Source organism: Neopelma chrysocephalum, unplaced genomic scaffold, assembly GCF_003984885.1.
Source record: "Neopelma chrysocephalum unplaced genomic scaffold, ASM398488v2 Primary Assembly neopelma1_22, whole genome shotgun sequence".
Taxonomy (NCBI): domain Eukaryota; kingdom Metazoa; phylum Chordata; class Aves; order Passeriformes; family Pipridae; genus Neopelma; species Neopelma chrysocephalum.
In genome coordinates this window covers 216,069-232,368 of record NW_020897689.1, presented here as the reverse complement: position 1 = coordinate 232,368, position 16,300 = coordinate 216,069, and the positions used below count along the sequence as shown (strand labels likewise).

At 39.0% G+C, this 16,300-nt stretch overlaps 1 protein-coding gene across 3 annotated transcripts in view; it reads left to right on the top strand.

The window, feature by feature from the left end:
• The window catches only part of PDP1 (pyruvate dehyrogenase phosphatase catalytic subunit 1), a 7,036-nt gene extending 1,309 nt beyond the window's left edge, over positions 1-5,727 (top strand). For all 3 annotated transcript variants that reach the window (XM_027677674.1, XM_027677590.1, XM_027677510.1), the window contains one exon: positions 1,752-5,727. In XM_027677674.1, the coding sequence (XP_027533475.1) occupies positions 1,796-3,403 (1,608 nt within the window). In that variant the 5' untranslated portion in view covers positions 1,752-1,795 and the 3' untranslated portion in view covers positions 3,404-5,727. The remainder of the gene's footprint in view (positions 1-1,751) is intronic.
• The last annotated feature ends 10,573 nt before the right edge of the window (positions 5,728-16,300 follow it).

Below are 16,300 nucleotides of genomic sequence, written 5' to 3'. Positions count from 1 at the left end.
GACTACAACCAGAGCTGCTGCTGGGCATCTGGACTACAACCAGAGCTCTTCCTGGTAGCTTCATAACAGAAAACTGACCAGTTCAATCTTCACAGCTGTCAGTGGGAGACGTGGAAATGTCAGTGGACAAGATTTTTTTATCAATCCAAGTCGAGAGTGACAGTCACTCATCAAGACTGGGAAGCCAGTGGAGTAATAGCAACATGAATTCTGCTTTGCTTTTGGCAGTTATGTATCGTGCAATAGAGAAATGGACTCCACTCCAGGTTACATAAGGAGAACAAGCAAGCTTGGAGGGAAGAATGTGACTTGCTTGCCTGTCTTGAAACAGAGTGAATGGGGTGAAGTTTCATATATTTCTAGGCACTTCTCAGCTGGTCTGAGTGATCAGAATCCTATGGCCAAAGCTATGGAAAGCTCAGGGAATAGAGCGTTTACAGAATGCTATTCTACCTGTATTGCACGATCCTTTAGATTGAGTATTGGGGCTTGCTGCATATTTTATAGCAGTTGTCTCATCTGGAATACTGTAGTGCTTGGCTAAAAAAAAATCAATTTAGTGACTGAAGCACCTTGCATAACACAGCAATATTCATTTTTTCAGTAAAACAATTAAATCTGGGATAGAATGGTGCTGATAGATTAGTACTTATGACTGCAGTAAGCCTTCTAATGGTTTTTTCTGAGAAGAAGCTTTTATGATGGAACTTGATCATAAAAGTTAGAGAAAATTGAATTCCCCTTAACTGCGTGTACTTTGCACAAGGCACAGTTCAATTCCCTTTCCATTCTGGAATTTTTTCCTCAAGTATGACACTGTAGAAGACTTCCTGATAATGAAGCGTAGTGAATAAGACTTTTGAGAGATACTCACACTGATGTTGTGATTTGGTATGTAAATGGGAAAAAGGAAGTGTATATTAGAATGATCTTTCTTCCGGGGAATGGAAAACAAGGAAACATTTTAGATATGGCAAGTAGTATAATTTTTTTTGATACTGAACTTAATAGTTTATCTTAATACTGAACTACCATTAGCCTAATGAGCAGGGTTTTATTCTAGTCATGGAAGCAAACAGTTTGGATGTAGTTCTTCAACTGAATAGCTTCTTAAAGTGTTTTATAATTCTAAAACTCACTGGAGTAGATGAGCTGTTAGTAAGATGTGGTTACAAAAAAAATATCTGCTCTTTATGACCTACTGCTTGCTTCTGTCATCTAAACCATCTTTATCTTAAACCCAGTTGTATGTCATCTTTAAGTTGTTCTTGAGTCTTACTGTTAGATGCTTTCTCTTCTTTAGCCTTATAGAAAGACAGTTTTCCTCCCTGTGTGCCCTGACATCTGGCTCTGACATCTGTGAAATCACCAGGAAAGCAAATACCTATGAAAGCCCTGTAGAAGGTGGCAATACTGTAGAGTGCTCCATGATAACTGTTGTTCTAAGTTCTTTGAAGCTTTCTTGTCTGTCTGGCTGATGTTTTCACTGCCTGCCTGCTATCTGAGTGGGTATAAGAGCTAAAATATCTATTCTGAAGTGTGGTATAGCTTTTTTGTTACAGCCCAATGTAGTGTCTACAAACAAACGCCTCTTAATGCCTTTCTTTGTCAAGTCCTCTGAAGCTACCAAGTCGATATAAAAAGGAACTTGGTTAGGGGCTGTAAACATCTTAACACAGAATTTGGGGGGGGGGGGGCGGTAAGAATCTGTTGGCTGTCCCCATAAGCATAGTTGTTATCTTGTCTTTCAGCAATTCCAGTCCGAAGCTCCAGGCTGCCATTGTTGTCTGATGCCATGCCAGCACCAGCTCATCTGTTCCCATTGATTCGTAACTGTGAGATTAGCAGAATAGGCAGCACTGCGTGTTACTGCCACCATAGACATCTGTGTTGTTTGTCATCTCATTTTGCTCACAGTCACTTCAGATATGCACCGCAGAAGAAATTTGCAGCACTTTATAGGCCAAAGGAGAACTTTAATCACTTCATTCACACAAGGGATCATGCTTCTGCGTCACAGAGGTTTTACCTCACTCCTCCACAGGTCAACAGCATCCTGAAGGCAAATGAGTACAGTTTCAAAGTCCCAGAATTTGATGGTAAAAATGTAAGTTCTGTTCTTGGATTTGATAGCAACCAATTGCCTGCTAATGCTCCAATAGAGGACCGGAGGAGTGCTGCCACATGTTTACAGACAAGAGGGATGCTTCTGGGTGTGTTTGATGGCCATGCAGGCTGTGCTTGTGCTCAAGCTGTAAGTGAAAGACTGTTTTACTACATTGCTGTCTCTTTGTTACCTCATGAGACTTTACTTGAAATAGAAAATGCTGTGGAAAGTGGCAGAGCTCTGTTGCCCATTTTACAATGGCACAAGCATCCCAATGATTATTTTAGCAAAGAAGCTTCCAAGCTTTATTTCAACAGTCTAAGAACTTACTGGCAGGAGCTGATTGATCTCAACAGTGGAGAGACTACTGATGTGAGAGAAGCTTTAATTAATGCTTTTAAGAGGCTTGATAATGATATTTCTTTGGAAGCTCAAGTAGGAGATCCAAATTCTTTTCTCAACTATCTAGTACTGCGAGTGGCATTTTCTGGTGCAACTGCCTGTGTGGCTCATGTAGATGGTGTTGACTTGCACATTGCAAACACAGGTGATAGTAGAGCAATGCTTGGGGTTCAGGAAGAAGACGGATCTTGGTCTGCAGTTAATTTGTCCTATGACCACAATGCACAAAATGAACATGAAGTGGAACGTGTGAAAATGGAGCATCCAAAATCTGAAGAGAAAACTCTTGTGAAACAAGATCGTCTCTTGGGTCTCCTGATGCCTTTCAGAGCTTTTGGTGATGTGAAGTTTAAATGGAGTATCGAACTGCAGAAGAGAGTAATAGAATCAGGCCCAGATCAGCTGAATGACAATGAATATACAAAGTTCATTCCTCCAAACTATCACACTCCCCCGTACCTCACAGCTGAACCAGAAGTCATATATCACAAGTTACGGCCACAGGATAAGTTCCTGGTTTTGGCTACAGACGGGCTGTGGGAGACGATGCACAGGCAAGATGTGGCTAGAATTGTAGGGGAGTACCTCACTGGTGTTCACCACCAACAGCCAATAGCTGTTGGTGGCTATAAGGTAACTTTGGGACAGATGCATGGTCTCTTAACAGAACGGAGAGCAAGAATCTCTTCAGTATTTGAAGATCAGAATGCAGCGACTCACCTGATCCGACATGCAGTGGGTAACAATGAGTTTGGAAGTGTGGATCATGAGCGACTGTCCAAGATGCTTAGTCTTCCAGAAGAGCTGGCTCGAATGTATAGGGATGACATTACAATTATTGTGGTGCAGTTCAATTCACATGTTATAGGTGCATGTCAAAATGAGGAACTGTGAATTTGATGTAGTGAACTAATTACAAAAGTTGTAACAATGGCCAGTATGAGCAGCAAATTAAAAACATCCACCCAACAATAAAACCCAAAAAAGCCTTTGGCAAACAAGTTGTTTGTTTGCTAGATTCAGCATATCCATTGTTCCTGCCTTTCCCCAGAGCTCTAAATACATGGGAAGTGCTATTGACCTAATACAAAACTTGAAGAGGATGTCACAGTTTGGGAAGAGAGGCTTTTATAACAGCTTTGCACTGTTGATTTCATGAATGCTGCTAGAACAATGTCTTGAATTTGGCAGATTTGGGTGAGGGAGGGAAGTAGGATGAAGAATTAACTGTCAAAGATCTGGCTGTTCAAGAAACAAAGCCTGTTTCTAAAATATCTGCAAATATCTATAAGAAGAGATGAGTAAAAATGTTGCCGAATTTTTTTACGGGGCTAATTCTTGCTATGGTTATGTGTGAATGTGTTGTCTGTTGTTTCTTCGAAGGCCACTTTAACCAAGTAAGTCTTCAGTGTAACAAAGTTGTCTCACTTTCATATGGACAATGTCATTCGCATAAGGATATTTGTCTAAGTGTTGACTTTCAGTGCAGGTCTAAGCCATAATCAGTACCTGAGATTGTTACAGCTTAATCATAATCTTATGCACGGTAACTTCTAAATTTCTTGTGCATTAATACTTGGCTGTGGGTTTCTGATCAACCTGTAGGGCAATAATACATTACAACATGCAGCAAGAGACCAGATAACTTTGTGGAGGACTTCAATTTGCACTCTTTCAGACTTTTCAGAAAGTCAGTGTTGTTGTTTAAGGCTGTGTTTGCTTTCCTAAAGGTTATGTCCTTCATGGACTCCACCACTGTCTGGTGTTGCTTGTCTAGTAAATAAGTTTTCACCTGAAAAGATCAGGAAATCATTGCTAACCTCTTTGTGGCTTTGTAATTTGCACTCATTTTCATTTTGGCTATTTCAAATGGTCACATATCGGAAGTCCCTCACTTGAACTCATATTTGTACTTTGGGTTAAAAACTACAAATTACAAAAAATTGAAGTATGGCTTGTAAATAGCATTTTAATTGGGAAACTAACTGGCATGCATGTGTATGTTCAGTGGCTATTTCTAGCAACTTCTTTTAGTTGTGTGTTTCTGGACAGCTGCTTTATGCATGTTCTCACAGTCTAGAATGCTATCACAGAGCAATCTCTGAAATGGGTCTCTCTGTCTTGTAATGGTTTAATTAGAACTTAAAAGATTGGCTGTACTTATGTGCTGAAGTTGTTGGGCTTGTAATTATAGAAAGTAGGGACTGACAGCTAATTGGTCATCTTTGTATCTAGTTTAGGCATATTGCATTGTATGCAGATTTATTTTAACCTGGCCTTAGGTTAAAAACTCAAATGCTGACTGAAATACTTGATGACTGAGAGAACACATGTAATTTGATTCCCGTGTTGCAGAGAACAACGATAGGTCAGCTTATTTCACTTTCCCAAGGTGTTTCAGTTAAAATACCTCCCTAGCCTTCATCATAGCTAGTTAAGTCAACACTTTTCTCAATTAACCAAATATGCTAGGTTTCTAAAGTGGCATTTTCACTACATATAAATCTTGCCAATAAATGCTGCTGTTCCATAGGATACACTTGTTTTGAACAACGAACTTGTCCTATAGTGAACATTGGCTCCTCAAACTCACAAATGCTATGTGTACTCAGTGGCCTGCAGCTTAAGTATGGCTGTTTCTTTACCTGACCTTAAGTATCAGCATCAGTATTGCTGTAAGGTTAATGATATCTAAGTTCACATTCAAGATATGCACAACCCTTCTTTATTTGAAGGGAAAAGGGGAACTCAAAAATGCTTAGACAATTACTGGCTGTTGACATTGCTTCTGTATCTTGTGTTTTGGTGACTGTGTCATTAACTAGGTCAATAGATTTTGTTCTAGCATTCAAATGCAGTATGTAATCTCAGCTGTTGCAGTATTTAACTTTCTTACTTTTTTTACTGTTAAAGCTCTATTACATGTATTGATGTACTTACCCTATGATTGTTAGTATGGGTTTGGTACAAGTCATAGCTGAAACAAATGCACATTGGTCCCATGGATACAACTTTTATTGAGGAAAAGCTGCTTTTTGTAGTAAAGATGCATATATATATATATATATAGGGTCAGACAAAAGAATATTTATGTATTGCTTGGAGACTTGCTCAGTATGTATGCAGTGAACAGAAGCAGCATAACTGCCTGCTGAACAGGTGGTCTGAACAAACATCTTTTAACAGATTCCAATAAAATGATCAATTATGCAAAAATCCATGTGTGTTGAATTGATGTAGAATGTGATTTCTATTCTGCTAGGACCGAGCTTATGAACTGCTTATATTTCCAGACTTTGTTCCTTTGTGTTGTCCCTGTTATGAATAGAGCAGATGGCCAAACAAAGTGATGTATAAATGGAAACAGACTAAGAGTTGAATGTCTGAGCTCTTAAATGCCACTGTGAGGCTTGAACACCTACATCAGGCATGCTGGTGCTGCCTCCCCCAGGCAGCAGAACTCAAATCCTTCCATCAGTATCGCTACATGTCTCAGTGCCCAGCACCTCAGGAATACCTTTGGGGACAGTGCTGCTGCTGAAGCAGCATAATTTGAGATCATAGAGCTGTGTACTGTGTATAGAGCAATACAGCATTTCATAAACAATCTAAAACACATGTTTGGATTAAATTGGCATAAGAATGAACTGATCATGAACTAAATGGAAGCAGCTCTTCTGTCACAGGCTGCGGACATGTTGTTTGCATTGTCTACCAGAGTTGTTGCATTGCAGAAAGTACAGTTATGGTGTATGTAAGGGGGATACTGTGATTACTTTTCCAAATAAGGATTTCACAGCTGCAAATACATGGCTCAACCAAAGAGGGTGGCTGAATCTTGATAGTCAACATGAGACCTCAAGTTCACATTAATCTTTAAAACTGTTCTTGATGAATATCAACAGAATTGTTTAACAGTGATACTAGGTAAGAGAGGAATGGGAGACCTCCTGTTAGTCTGTGCTTTCAACTTAAGACTCCGTAAATCTTCCCTTGTGTTCAAAGTGGTATGTGCATTTTATTTTCTTTGGACAGTATTTTACAACTACTGCTGTGATAACTTCCGTATTCTCAGTTTGCTGTAGAATCATGAAGGTTGGAGAAGACCTCTAAGGTCATTGAGTCAAACTGTTAACCTACTGTTGCCAGGTCCACCACTAAATCATTTGATGAATGAATTTTTCATAATATCTAATCTAAACCTCGCCTGCCACAACTTGAGGCAGTTTCCTCTTGTCTGATCACTTGGTACGTGGGAGAAAAGTCTGACTCTCACCTGTTTAAAGTCTCCTTTCAGGTAGTTGTAAAGAGCAGTAAGATCCCTCTGCTGAGCCTCCTTCTCTCCAGACTAATCAACCCCCACTCCCTCAGCTGCTTCTCCTAAGACTTGTGCTCCAATTCCATGTGCAATCTATGTGCATGACTTGGTGAACACAGAACTTAATCAAGTGTTTTGCCTTTCCACTCATTTCCTCGTTGTAGGGTTGAGTTTTGCATATAGCAGACTTGTAAAACACAAGAGTGTAGTCTCAACATGAGATGCTGTTCGAAGTTAGTCTCTTAAACTTGCGTCTCTCTGCTTGGAACAATTCTGGAGTGAGATGTTTCTGGTAACATTCTGATAAATACTCTGCAGAAGGCTTAGGCTGCTCTGTTCTTCCTCACAGCGGAAGCATATTTGTAATGAGATTACCTGATGTAGATGGATAATTCAGGTTTCTGGTTCTAAGCATCTGTGGTGACCTAAGCTCCCTGATACAAGCAGTCCATGTGGTTTCATGACAAACAAATATGTGCTGTCTGATTTGCACCAGTGACTGTTGTGGCAAAGATTGCTGATTACTCATAAGTGCTGCTGCATGGCGGTCCAAGAACAGTGCTAGCACAAGGCATTTTGAGATGTCAAGGTAATTGGCATCTTTTAGTTGATACACTTGGTCTTATGGAAGAAACACATGCAGCTTCTGATTGTTGTTCAGTAATACATAAATAGAAACAAAATCTGTGGAGTTGGAAGATGAGGAAACACATAGGTTCACCACTTAGGTATTAAACATTATTAATGACTGAGGGTTTTTTTTTTATTCAATTGCTGTCCTGTAAAAGCCAAAACTTGAAAGTAATTGCTTTTACCATGGGAAATAGGTTCTTAGGAGAGAGGAGAACAAAAACAGACCAAATCATGTAATTAATTCTTTAAATTGTCAAACCAATTTGAATTTTTGTCCGTTTGGTATCCCATCCACCTGAATGCTGAAACACAACCCATGTCAGTTGTACAGAGTGCTTTGTTTCTTATTGAAGCTTATGTAGAACTGTACCCAAAAGCCTCCATGACAGGTTTCAGTAGTAATAAGTTGCCCACCCCATTGACGTGATGGCAGATCTAGGGTTGTATTTGCAATGCAATAGATAAGCTTGTTATGCTGGTTACACTTTCTGTTTTGTTTGCTGCTCATACGCATTTTAATAATAAATTCTGGGTAGTGGCAAAGGATAACCCAACTTTCACAAGTGGCTCACAAATGCAGTGGAAGTTGGTAGGAGCACTGTGTGGCAAAAACAAAAGCAATCTGAGATGGGTAAATGGTATGTTCTCATCTGTTCTGCAGGGTCTGAGGGTAAAAAAACAAACCCAAATAACTTGTCTCATGTATTGATCAACGTGTAAGTCTTCTGAAACTGCGTTTATTGCAAGTGACCCACTTAATCAGTCATGAAGCTTTCCAGGATTACATAAAACAGCATAAGAAAATACAGGCACCGTTCAGTATGCCATGATAACCAGGTACTTTATTTTGCATGTGGCAATTAATAGGAAACAAAATTTTTTTTTTCCCTAGAACTTGAGTAAGAGGAGTAGACTAAAAATTCTCACCCTTCAAAAAATCAGGATGGCACAGTACGAGGTTATTTTGGGATTGTCCTCCCTATATTCTTTAATCTCTTTCTGTGTTGAAAGGGAAAAAAGGGTAAAAAGAACAGCAGAACAGTCTATCCTAGATTGGATAAGTATCCAACTATCCCAATCTGGATAAGTAAGTTATCAGTTTTACAGATTGCAGGGGATGTTTTATGCAGCAGAGTGTTCACTATCATCATGGTGAATCTTATTTGAACAGAAAAATTATCCTTGATTTATAGACTTTTTATTACATTTCCTAGCTAGGAAATCCTATTGAACAAAACTTGTCAATACCAAACTATTTTTTTGTAGCATCGTGAACAAACTGGTCAGTTTTAATATCCTATATCTGTACTTAGTGTAGCCTTTAATGTATTGCCTCACATCTTAATTGCAAAAATAATCCAGTTAGGGCTGTCTAACTGCCATGTCATATGATGCTGAAAGACAGGAAAAATGCCTAATAAATAGGGAAATCATTGACGTTAGCAGGAAATCACCCCATGAGCTGACACACAGCCATGTATTAAACATAGTTTTTTTCAAAAGCTCTGTATTAATGAAATGAATCTCACACTTGCAGCAAGGTTATAATCATTAATTATGTAGTCTTCCCTGTTGTTCTTCCCTAGTAATTCCTTGCCCACTGTGGTGGCTTAACAGCTGAACTAATATGAAAATAGTGTTTTCCAAAGTTTTGTGGATTATATGCAAGTTGATTAAAATGACTAATGGTAATTGGTTAGTGTTCCCAGTTTTAGGGAGCTGGGAGAGGAGTGAATGTTGCTTCCCCAATAGCAGCCTCTTCTACAGGTGGAAAAGGTAAATCTTTATTATCTCTTAACAAAAGCTGTCTGCTGTACAGAAGACCTGTACAGAAGCTATAGCACAGCAGTGCTTGATAGGGATTTATTACTCCTGCTAAAAAGCCAAATGTATTCATTTGTACAGGATGCTACATTGGTACAACTACCACCCTGCTACTCTGGAACTAGCTCAAATGTCCCTGCAAAACTCGATGTTTTCCTGTGTATATACGTAGTCACTGTTGTGGGCAGATCCCTTACCAGCTTTACCTTAAGACACCTAAACTTGGATACCTCTGTATGTACTGGGTGTTGAAGCTCCTGTCCAGGTGATGGAGCTGTATTCAGATCCTGCTGTGGAGTCTGAGTAGCTATTCAGCCCACTCCACGCCTACATTAAACTCCATTGAGCACAATAGAAGCTTAGTCACCTTGTCCACACAGGCAGCTCCATTTAGGTGTTTCCTGGAGGCAAATCTTAACCATTCTTTCCAGTGTCTTCAAAGTTAAAGCTGTCCTGTACAAGGACTGCCATGGCCACGTTGCATCTGCCACTTCTGCATAATGACTATAGATTTTTTAATTGTGTTGTGCCTAGTGTACCTGTAATTAACCCTATTCTAAGGGCCTGTTCTTGCCCTTTTGCTTTTAAGGTATATGGAAGTCCATCTCAAACTCCAGTATCATCTTTTGTGTTGACCTACCCAGGTAGTGTGTAAGGTGTCGCTGCCGTGCACTATGATGTGTTGCTATTAACGCCAAGGACTCCCTTTATTTTCCCTGTTATAGAGCCCTGCCACTGTTTATCAGGTAAGTGAGCAACATGGTTTCTTTGGCATAACCTCTGAAGCCTGCACTTTCAACAGTGTTCAGCATTCCTCCTAGCTTTCCTGAGTAGTAATCTATAAAGCTCACAACACAGCTGATGAGAGGAATCTGTGTTCTTCTATTCATTCTACTACAAAGCTCAGTTGTAAGAACGGCTCTGCAAAAAAGATGATCCAGCCTTTACATAGTTCCCCTTTATCTGAAAAAAGAAATAAAAAATCCTAAAGAGGAGACAATGTCTTTTTGTCAAAATAGTCCACCTTGTAAAAGGTAAAATATTAATAATTAAGGAATAAACACAACATTCTAGAGTATTTGACTAGCAGGGACAATAATATATCCAGACCTGACAGGAAAACTTAACAGAAAGCAAAACCCAAAGTAAATAAAAAATTTGACTCAGATGTTAAGCATAATATTTAATGGGCAATCTTATATAAACTATGAAAATAAAAGCATTATTGGTCTGGATGACAGGCTGTAAAATGTGTTCCAGCTGAAAAAAAAACAAAGAAACAAACAAAACCTACAAATCAAGAACAAACAAATCATTTCCACTGTAAGTTCAAAGTTTTCTTGTAAAAGCAGGTAAAAAAAAAAATAAGAAAAAGGTAGTGATTTATAATAATGAGGTAATGTTTGATCACATTGATACCAGTTTTGATCTACTCCTGATTTAAAAAAATCGATAGACCTATCCAAGAAACAGGTCTTTGCTGATGTATTTGAAGAGGAAACTAAGAAGCAGCATAAGTTACAACAGCTGCAAAAGACATCTTGGATTCAAAAAGTGTATTAATTTTCATATGCTTCATTACATTTCCAAGGATTAACACAAATGAATTTGATTAATTACTCTTCAAAGAAGCAGTGAAAGCAATACTACAAATTCTTTTTCTGCTAGTTTTCTGTCTTTCTTAAAATTTCAGTTAATCTAACCCAGTATTTTACCTAAGATTTTGAATAAAATATTCTATATCTGTAAACTCCTCCCAAGCACTTTGCATCAGCTCTTTTCTGTTCATTTCTTCATGAGCTACAATTAGTCGCTTGAGTCAAAACAAGAGAGGGTCAGAATAAAGAGGAAATTGCGGTTTGAAATTTTATTAAGAAGTCAACTTAAAAAATGCACTGTGCATTTCTTAAATGGGAGGCAAATTCTGGATTCATGTCTTCAGGTTTTATTTTCACAGAATGGTGGAGGTTGGCAGGAACCTCTGGAGATCATCTAGTCCAACTGTCCTGCTTAAGCCCCTGGTCAGTCAGCAAAACTGCTGTCACAGATAAACCAAATTAAATAAAGCCTCAGAAAGGTCAGAAGAAGTTTGGATAGACCAAGCCTGAAGACTCTCTATCCTTAGGCCTTGCAAACTCAGTACAAAGCTTATGGCCCATTGCTAGCAATGGCTGGGCTGTATTACAGGACTATGTAATTACAAACTCCATGCTGGCTGCTCCCAGTTGCCTTGTTCTTCAATTATTTGGAGATTCTTTCCAGGAATACTTGCTTCATCATGCTCCAGGGGACAGAGATGAGACTGATCAGCCTATAGTTCCCTGTGTCCTCCTACTTGCCCTCTTGAAGATAGGAATGACATTCACTATTTTTGACTGTTCAGGAACCTCTCCTGATCACCATAACCTTTCACAGATAATCGAGAGTGGCCTCAATAACATCAACGAGCACTCTTAGGAGGCATGGATGCCTCCCATGAGGGCCTGGGGACTTTAATATATCCTTTGTTTGTTTGCTTTTTGTTTTGTGTTCCTTAATTTGATCTTTTTCCTTTTGCTCCAGGCTTTCTCACAGATTTCAGGAGCATGGGGTTCCTGAAGGCTGGCTTTGCCAGTAAAACACAGGTACCTCAGCTTTCACCATATCCCTTCTTGCCAGGTCCCCTACCCCGTTTAGCAGCAGGCGCACATTTTCCCTTTTCTTTCTTTTGCAGCTGATATACTTGTAGATATTCTTCTTGGTGCTCTCCACAGTTCTTTACCAGATTTAACTCCAGATAAGTGTTGGCTTTCCTATCCCTATCTTTGCATGCTTGGACAGTATCTCTATATCCCTTGCAGTTCACCTGTCCTTGCTTCTACCTCTCGTATGCTTCCTTTTTGTATTTGAGCTTTGTCAGGGTCTCCTTGCTCATCTTTGCAGCTACCTCCTGCCTTTGCTTGATTTCCTGCACGTTGGGATGGATCATTCTGGAGTGGGAGGAAGTGACATGAAAATTAAATTATCTCCTCTTCCCTTCTTCTCTCTATAGATGCATTGCACAGGATTTTTCCAAGTAGATACCCTAGGAGGCCACAGTCTGCTCTCCCAAAGTCCAGAGTTGATCCTGTTATTTCCCTTGCTCGCTCTTTTTGGGGTCCTCCACCATTTCATGGCCACTGCTGCCCTTGACCTTCACATCTCTGAAGAGTTCTTCCTTGGTTGTAAGTGTGGGGTCCAACAGAGTGCTTGCCCACATTGGCTCTGTGATCATCTTCATTAGCAAATTCTCATCAATGCACTCCAGTAACCCCCAGGTTGCTTGTGTCCTGGTTGACCTCCCAGCCAGTATCATAGCAGGGCAGTTTCATTAGAACGTAGAAATTCAGCATTTCATCAACTTTATTAAAACACTCTGTTGAAGGTACTTGATTCTGGATAATACAAAAAAAAATATATTCCCATGAGTCTTTTTCTGGAGTCTTAATAAACAGCTCAGGTAATTTTGCAAAATAGGCAGCAATTTAGGCAAACAGAGAAGGAATCAGAAGATAAACAGAGAAACCACTTACATTACTGTGAATTCTGGGTACATAAAATAAATGTATAAAGAGGAAAAACTGCACTGCCTTTTAAGAAAGTGAGTGAGCTTAAAACTGAGCTAAAACCTGCTTACATGAAAGAATTCTTGAATGAAATCCTGGCTCAAGTGAAATCGAGAGAAATCCTTGGTTGTGGCACGACATCTGGCAGCATTTTATTGGTCTTTGACAGATATGGATTTTGTTCCTTATTCTGCCAGGAATGATTGGGTTATTGTAGGCAAGTTGCTCAAGATCAAGTTTTGAAACGTGGTCACTTAATTTGCAAACCTCAGACTTTGGATTGTATTTTCAAAGCCTGTGCCCATACAGGCTGAGAGTGCACCTGTACCATATTGGCCTCAAATGGCTCTCTGAATGCTCAGCATGTCTGAAAACCAAGCAAGAGAAGTCACAACTGAACAAGTGCTTTGCACACTTGCGCTTTCTACTCTTCTCCAGATTGTTATAGCTGTAAGATAGTAATGAGGTTATTCACAAAGACACTGCTAAGTTAAACTAAGCTTTGTGAGTTATACTAAAATTAGCACAGTAAATTCAAAATTCAAACTTGAACATTCATATAATAACATTGATGAAGTTGAACATTCATATAGTAACTTTATTTTACTGTGTGAAACTTTCTACTAACCTTTGTTGTTTTCCTTCAGCATCATCCTGTAGTCCCCAAGGAAGCAGTTTCACTTAATCACACCTTCCTGCCTGGGCAAAACGTGTTTGGCATTGTAAGTTACTGAGTTTAACAAAAAAAAAAATTGATTTTGTAGGCTCTTGTTGTAGGCAGTTGGTCTTTGATGTTCCTTCCCTTTGGGTTTGTTTTCAGTCACAAAACATCTGTTCTCCATGTAATTGGAAAAGTTGGGATAATATAATTAGACAAACATCCTCTAGCTGCTGAATCTTCTTCCTGATGGGAGTTTAGCTGAAAAAAACCAACACTGATTCTTTTATCAAGCAATGATTCTCCGCTAATCTGTTCAGCCTGGTACCACTAAGAAAGAACTCTGGTTTCTTCTCTTAATGAATTATTTGTAAATGGGGCTCCTCCTTGTGGGTAATGCTTGCAGCACAGGGCTGGGCAGAGGCAGGCCGGTCCCTGCAGCTGTCTGAGTTTAGGCACAGCAAATCATTGGCAATTATTATGCAAAAAGCATTTCAGTCATGTACCAACACTTCATACCAGAGGTTCATATGCAAGCCCGAAGGGCGGTTGATGGTTATGACCTCTGGAGGTGTTTTTGTAAAGAGCTAGGCCAAGGTGGTGGTAAGGGAGACGCTCTCCCGAGGCCACCTGGCCTTTATTCACAGCTGCCGTGTGAGAAAATAAGCAGCAACCTCTGTCTCAATGGCTGCAAGGTGCAATGGCTGATGCCACCAAGTTTGTCCACCACTCTTAAATTAATTTAAAATTAATTTCACATTAGCCGGAGATGCTGCTGCCAAGAGCAGCAGGCTTGGCAATGGCAAGAACCCTGAGAGGAAGCACTTCCCTGTGTCCTGAATTAATACGAAATGGCACTGACTCAGTCTGCCCACAGTTTAATTTAATGGTGATTTTTAGTCAAATATTCTTTTACTAAAGCTGAAATAATGTACTGTGTCATAGCTGAATGTTATGCTGAAATGAAGGATCCTGTTGAAGTTGAAATTCTGTCCATTCAAGTTGGAAAAATTGAAATTTTTACCTTACTAGAATTTATAGATAGTTTTTATATGCAGTTTATCTTTGATGTTCTGTCTTATGATTTTCTCAATACAACCCTTTAGGATGTTTTTTAATTTAAAATTGAGTATTTATGAAAGACAAACACTCTTAAAAGGAAACTGACACATTCTTTAGAGAACTTATATAAAAAGAAATCTCCCATTCTTTTATATTAACAGAGGGTTTTATGGTGCCTTTTGGAAGTACTGCTTCCCTTGTACTTAACATGTACATTACCTGGGCAGGAAAAGCAGTGGAGGATGGTTCTGGTCCTGATGGGGGTGTTTTTTGACTCTTTGGTAAATGGCAAGGATAACATCCACACTCACTTGGAAAAGAGGGGAAAAAATCAGTCATTCAACTTTATTTCACTTCAGTACTGCTTTCTTTTAACTTTAAAGATAGAAGGAGAAGGGGAAGCAAAATTGTATCTCTATCCATTGTCTTTATTGTCTAGCAAACACATAAACCAGAGATTTGTTACAAAATCTCAATGAAAGAGATATGCAGGTGATTAGATAAGATCTAATAGACCCCACAGTCCTCCTTTGATGTGCTCTCAGTCACATTTCCACTGTAGACAGACACGAGCAGTGACATTTCTGTGACCAGACATGCATGTGTGTCTAAGTGCGAGCAGTCACCAGTGCCAGGTCTGGCCCGCAGCCTCCATGTGCTGCAGATTTGTATGTACGTTTGTCAGCTGCTATGAGCTCGCTTGGCAGCAGGAACATGGTCCAGGGACTTCTCATGTCCCTTTCCTTGTCCTGTAGTGTCACTCTACTGAGTAGTGAAGTGCCACCAGAGCAACCAGAGGAGTCACCAAACCAGTAAGTTTAATTTCTCATAGGGATTTAACTGAGGATGTGCTTGGGACATGATGATGATCACAGTGCTGGTGTAATTTTCCATCTGGATTAGAGTTATAGCAGTAGAAATATACTATGAAAATAATAATTAAAAAACCTATTTATGTTATCTGACTGAATCATTATCTACTATTCATGCTACTGAGTGCAGAAAAAAAAATCCTGTACAGTTATGTGAAGCTTTTTCTATATAGGTCTTTAAGAAAATAAGCCAATTTATTTGCTCATTTTAGAATGGAAGAAGAATATTCAACAGCCATGAAAGGAAAGTAAGAATTATAAAAGAAATATTTTCTTAAAATCAGTCTACAATAGTCTTGTCAAGAAGAAATGAAACAGTCTTTGTGTCATTGTCACAGAGGTAATGAGATCATGAACAGCTGAAGTAGTTGCAGGATTTTATAAATGCATTTGGAATTTAGAATGACTTCCTACCTTTAAGACAAAAGCTATTTTGAGCACACTAGGAAGTAAGTTGTTTTAGTGGTAAGTTATTTTTTGACTGCAAACTATGGGTTTCTTGTACCTTTCTCTAAAAACTATTATGTTGGCTTTGGAGATGGTATAGAAGATGGAGGATAATGGAATGTGAGAGGAATTGTTTAGTAAATATATAAATATGATGCATGGACTTATTGACAGTTGTATTTCTGGCTCAGTCAATAATCCAAACAAGTCTTTCCTGCAGATACTATTGTCACTGTACTGTAATTAATGCAAATTTCTTTTCCTAAAGACTGACAGAGATACACCATTTAAAATTCAATATACAAATGGTTCCTCAGCAGAAGAATATACTAGCTTGAACAACTTGAAAAGAACTAATAAGATAAAGAATTGAAAAATATGTGAACTAAAGAT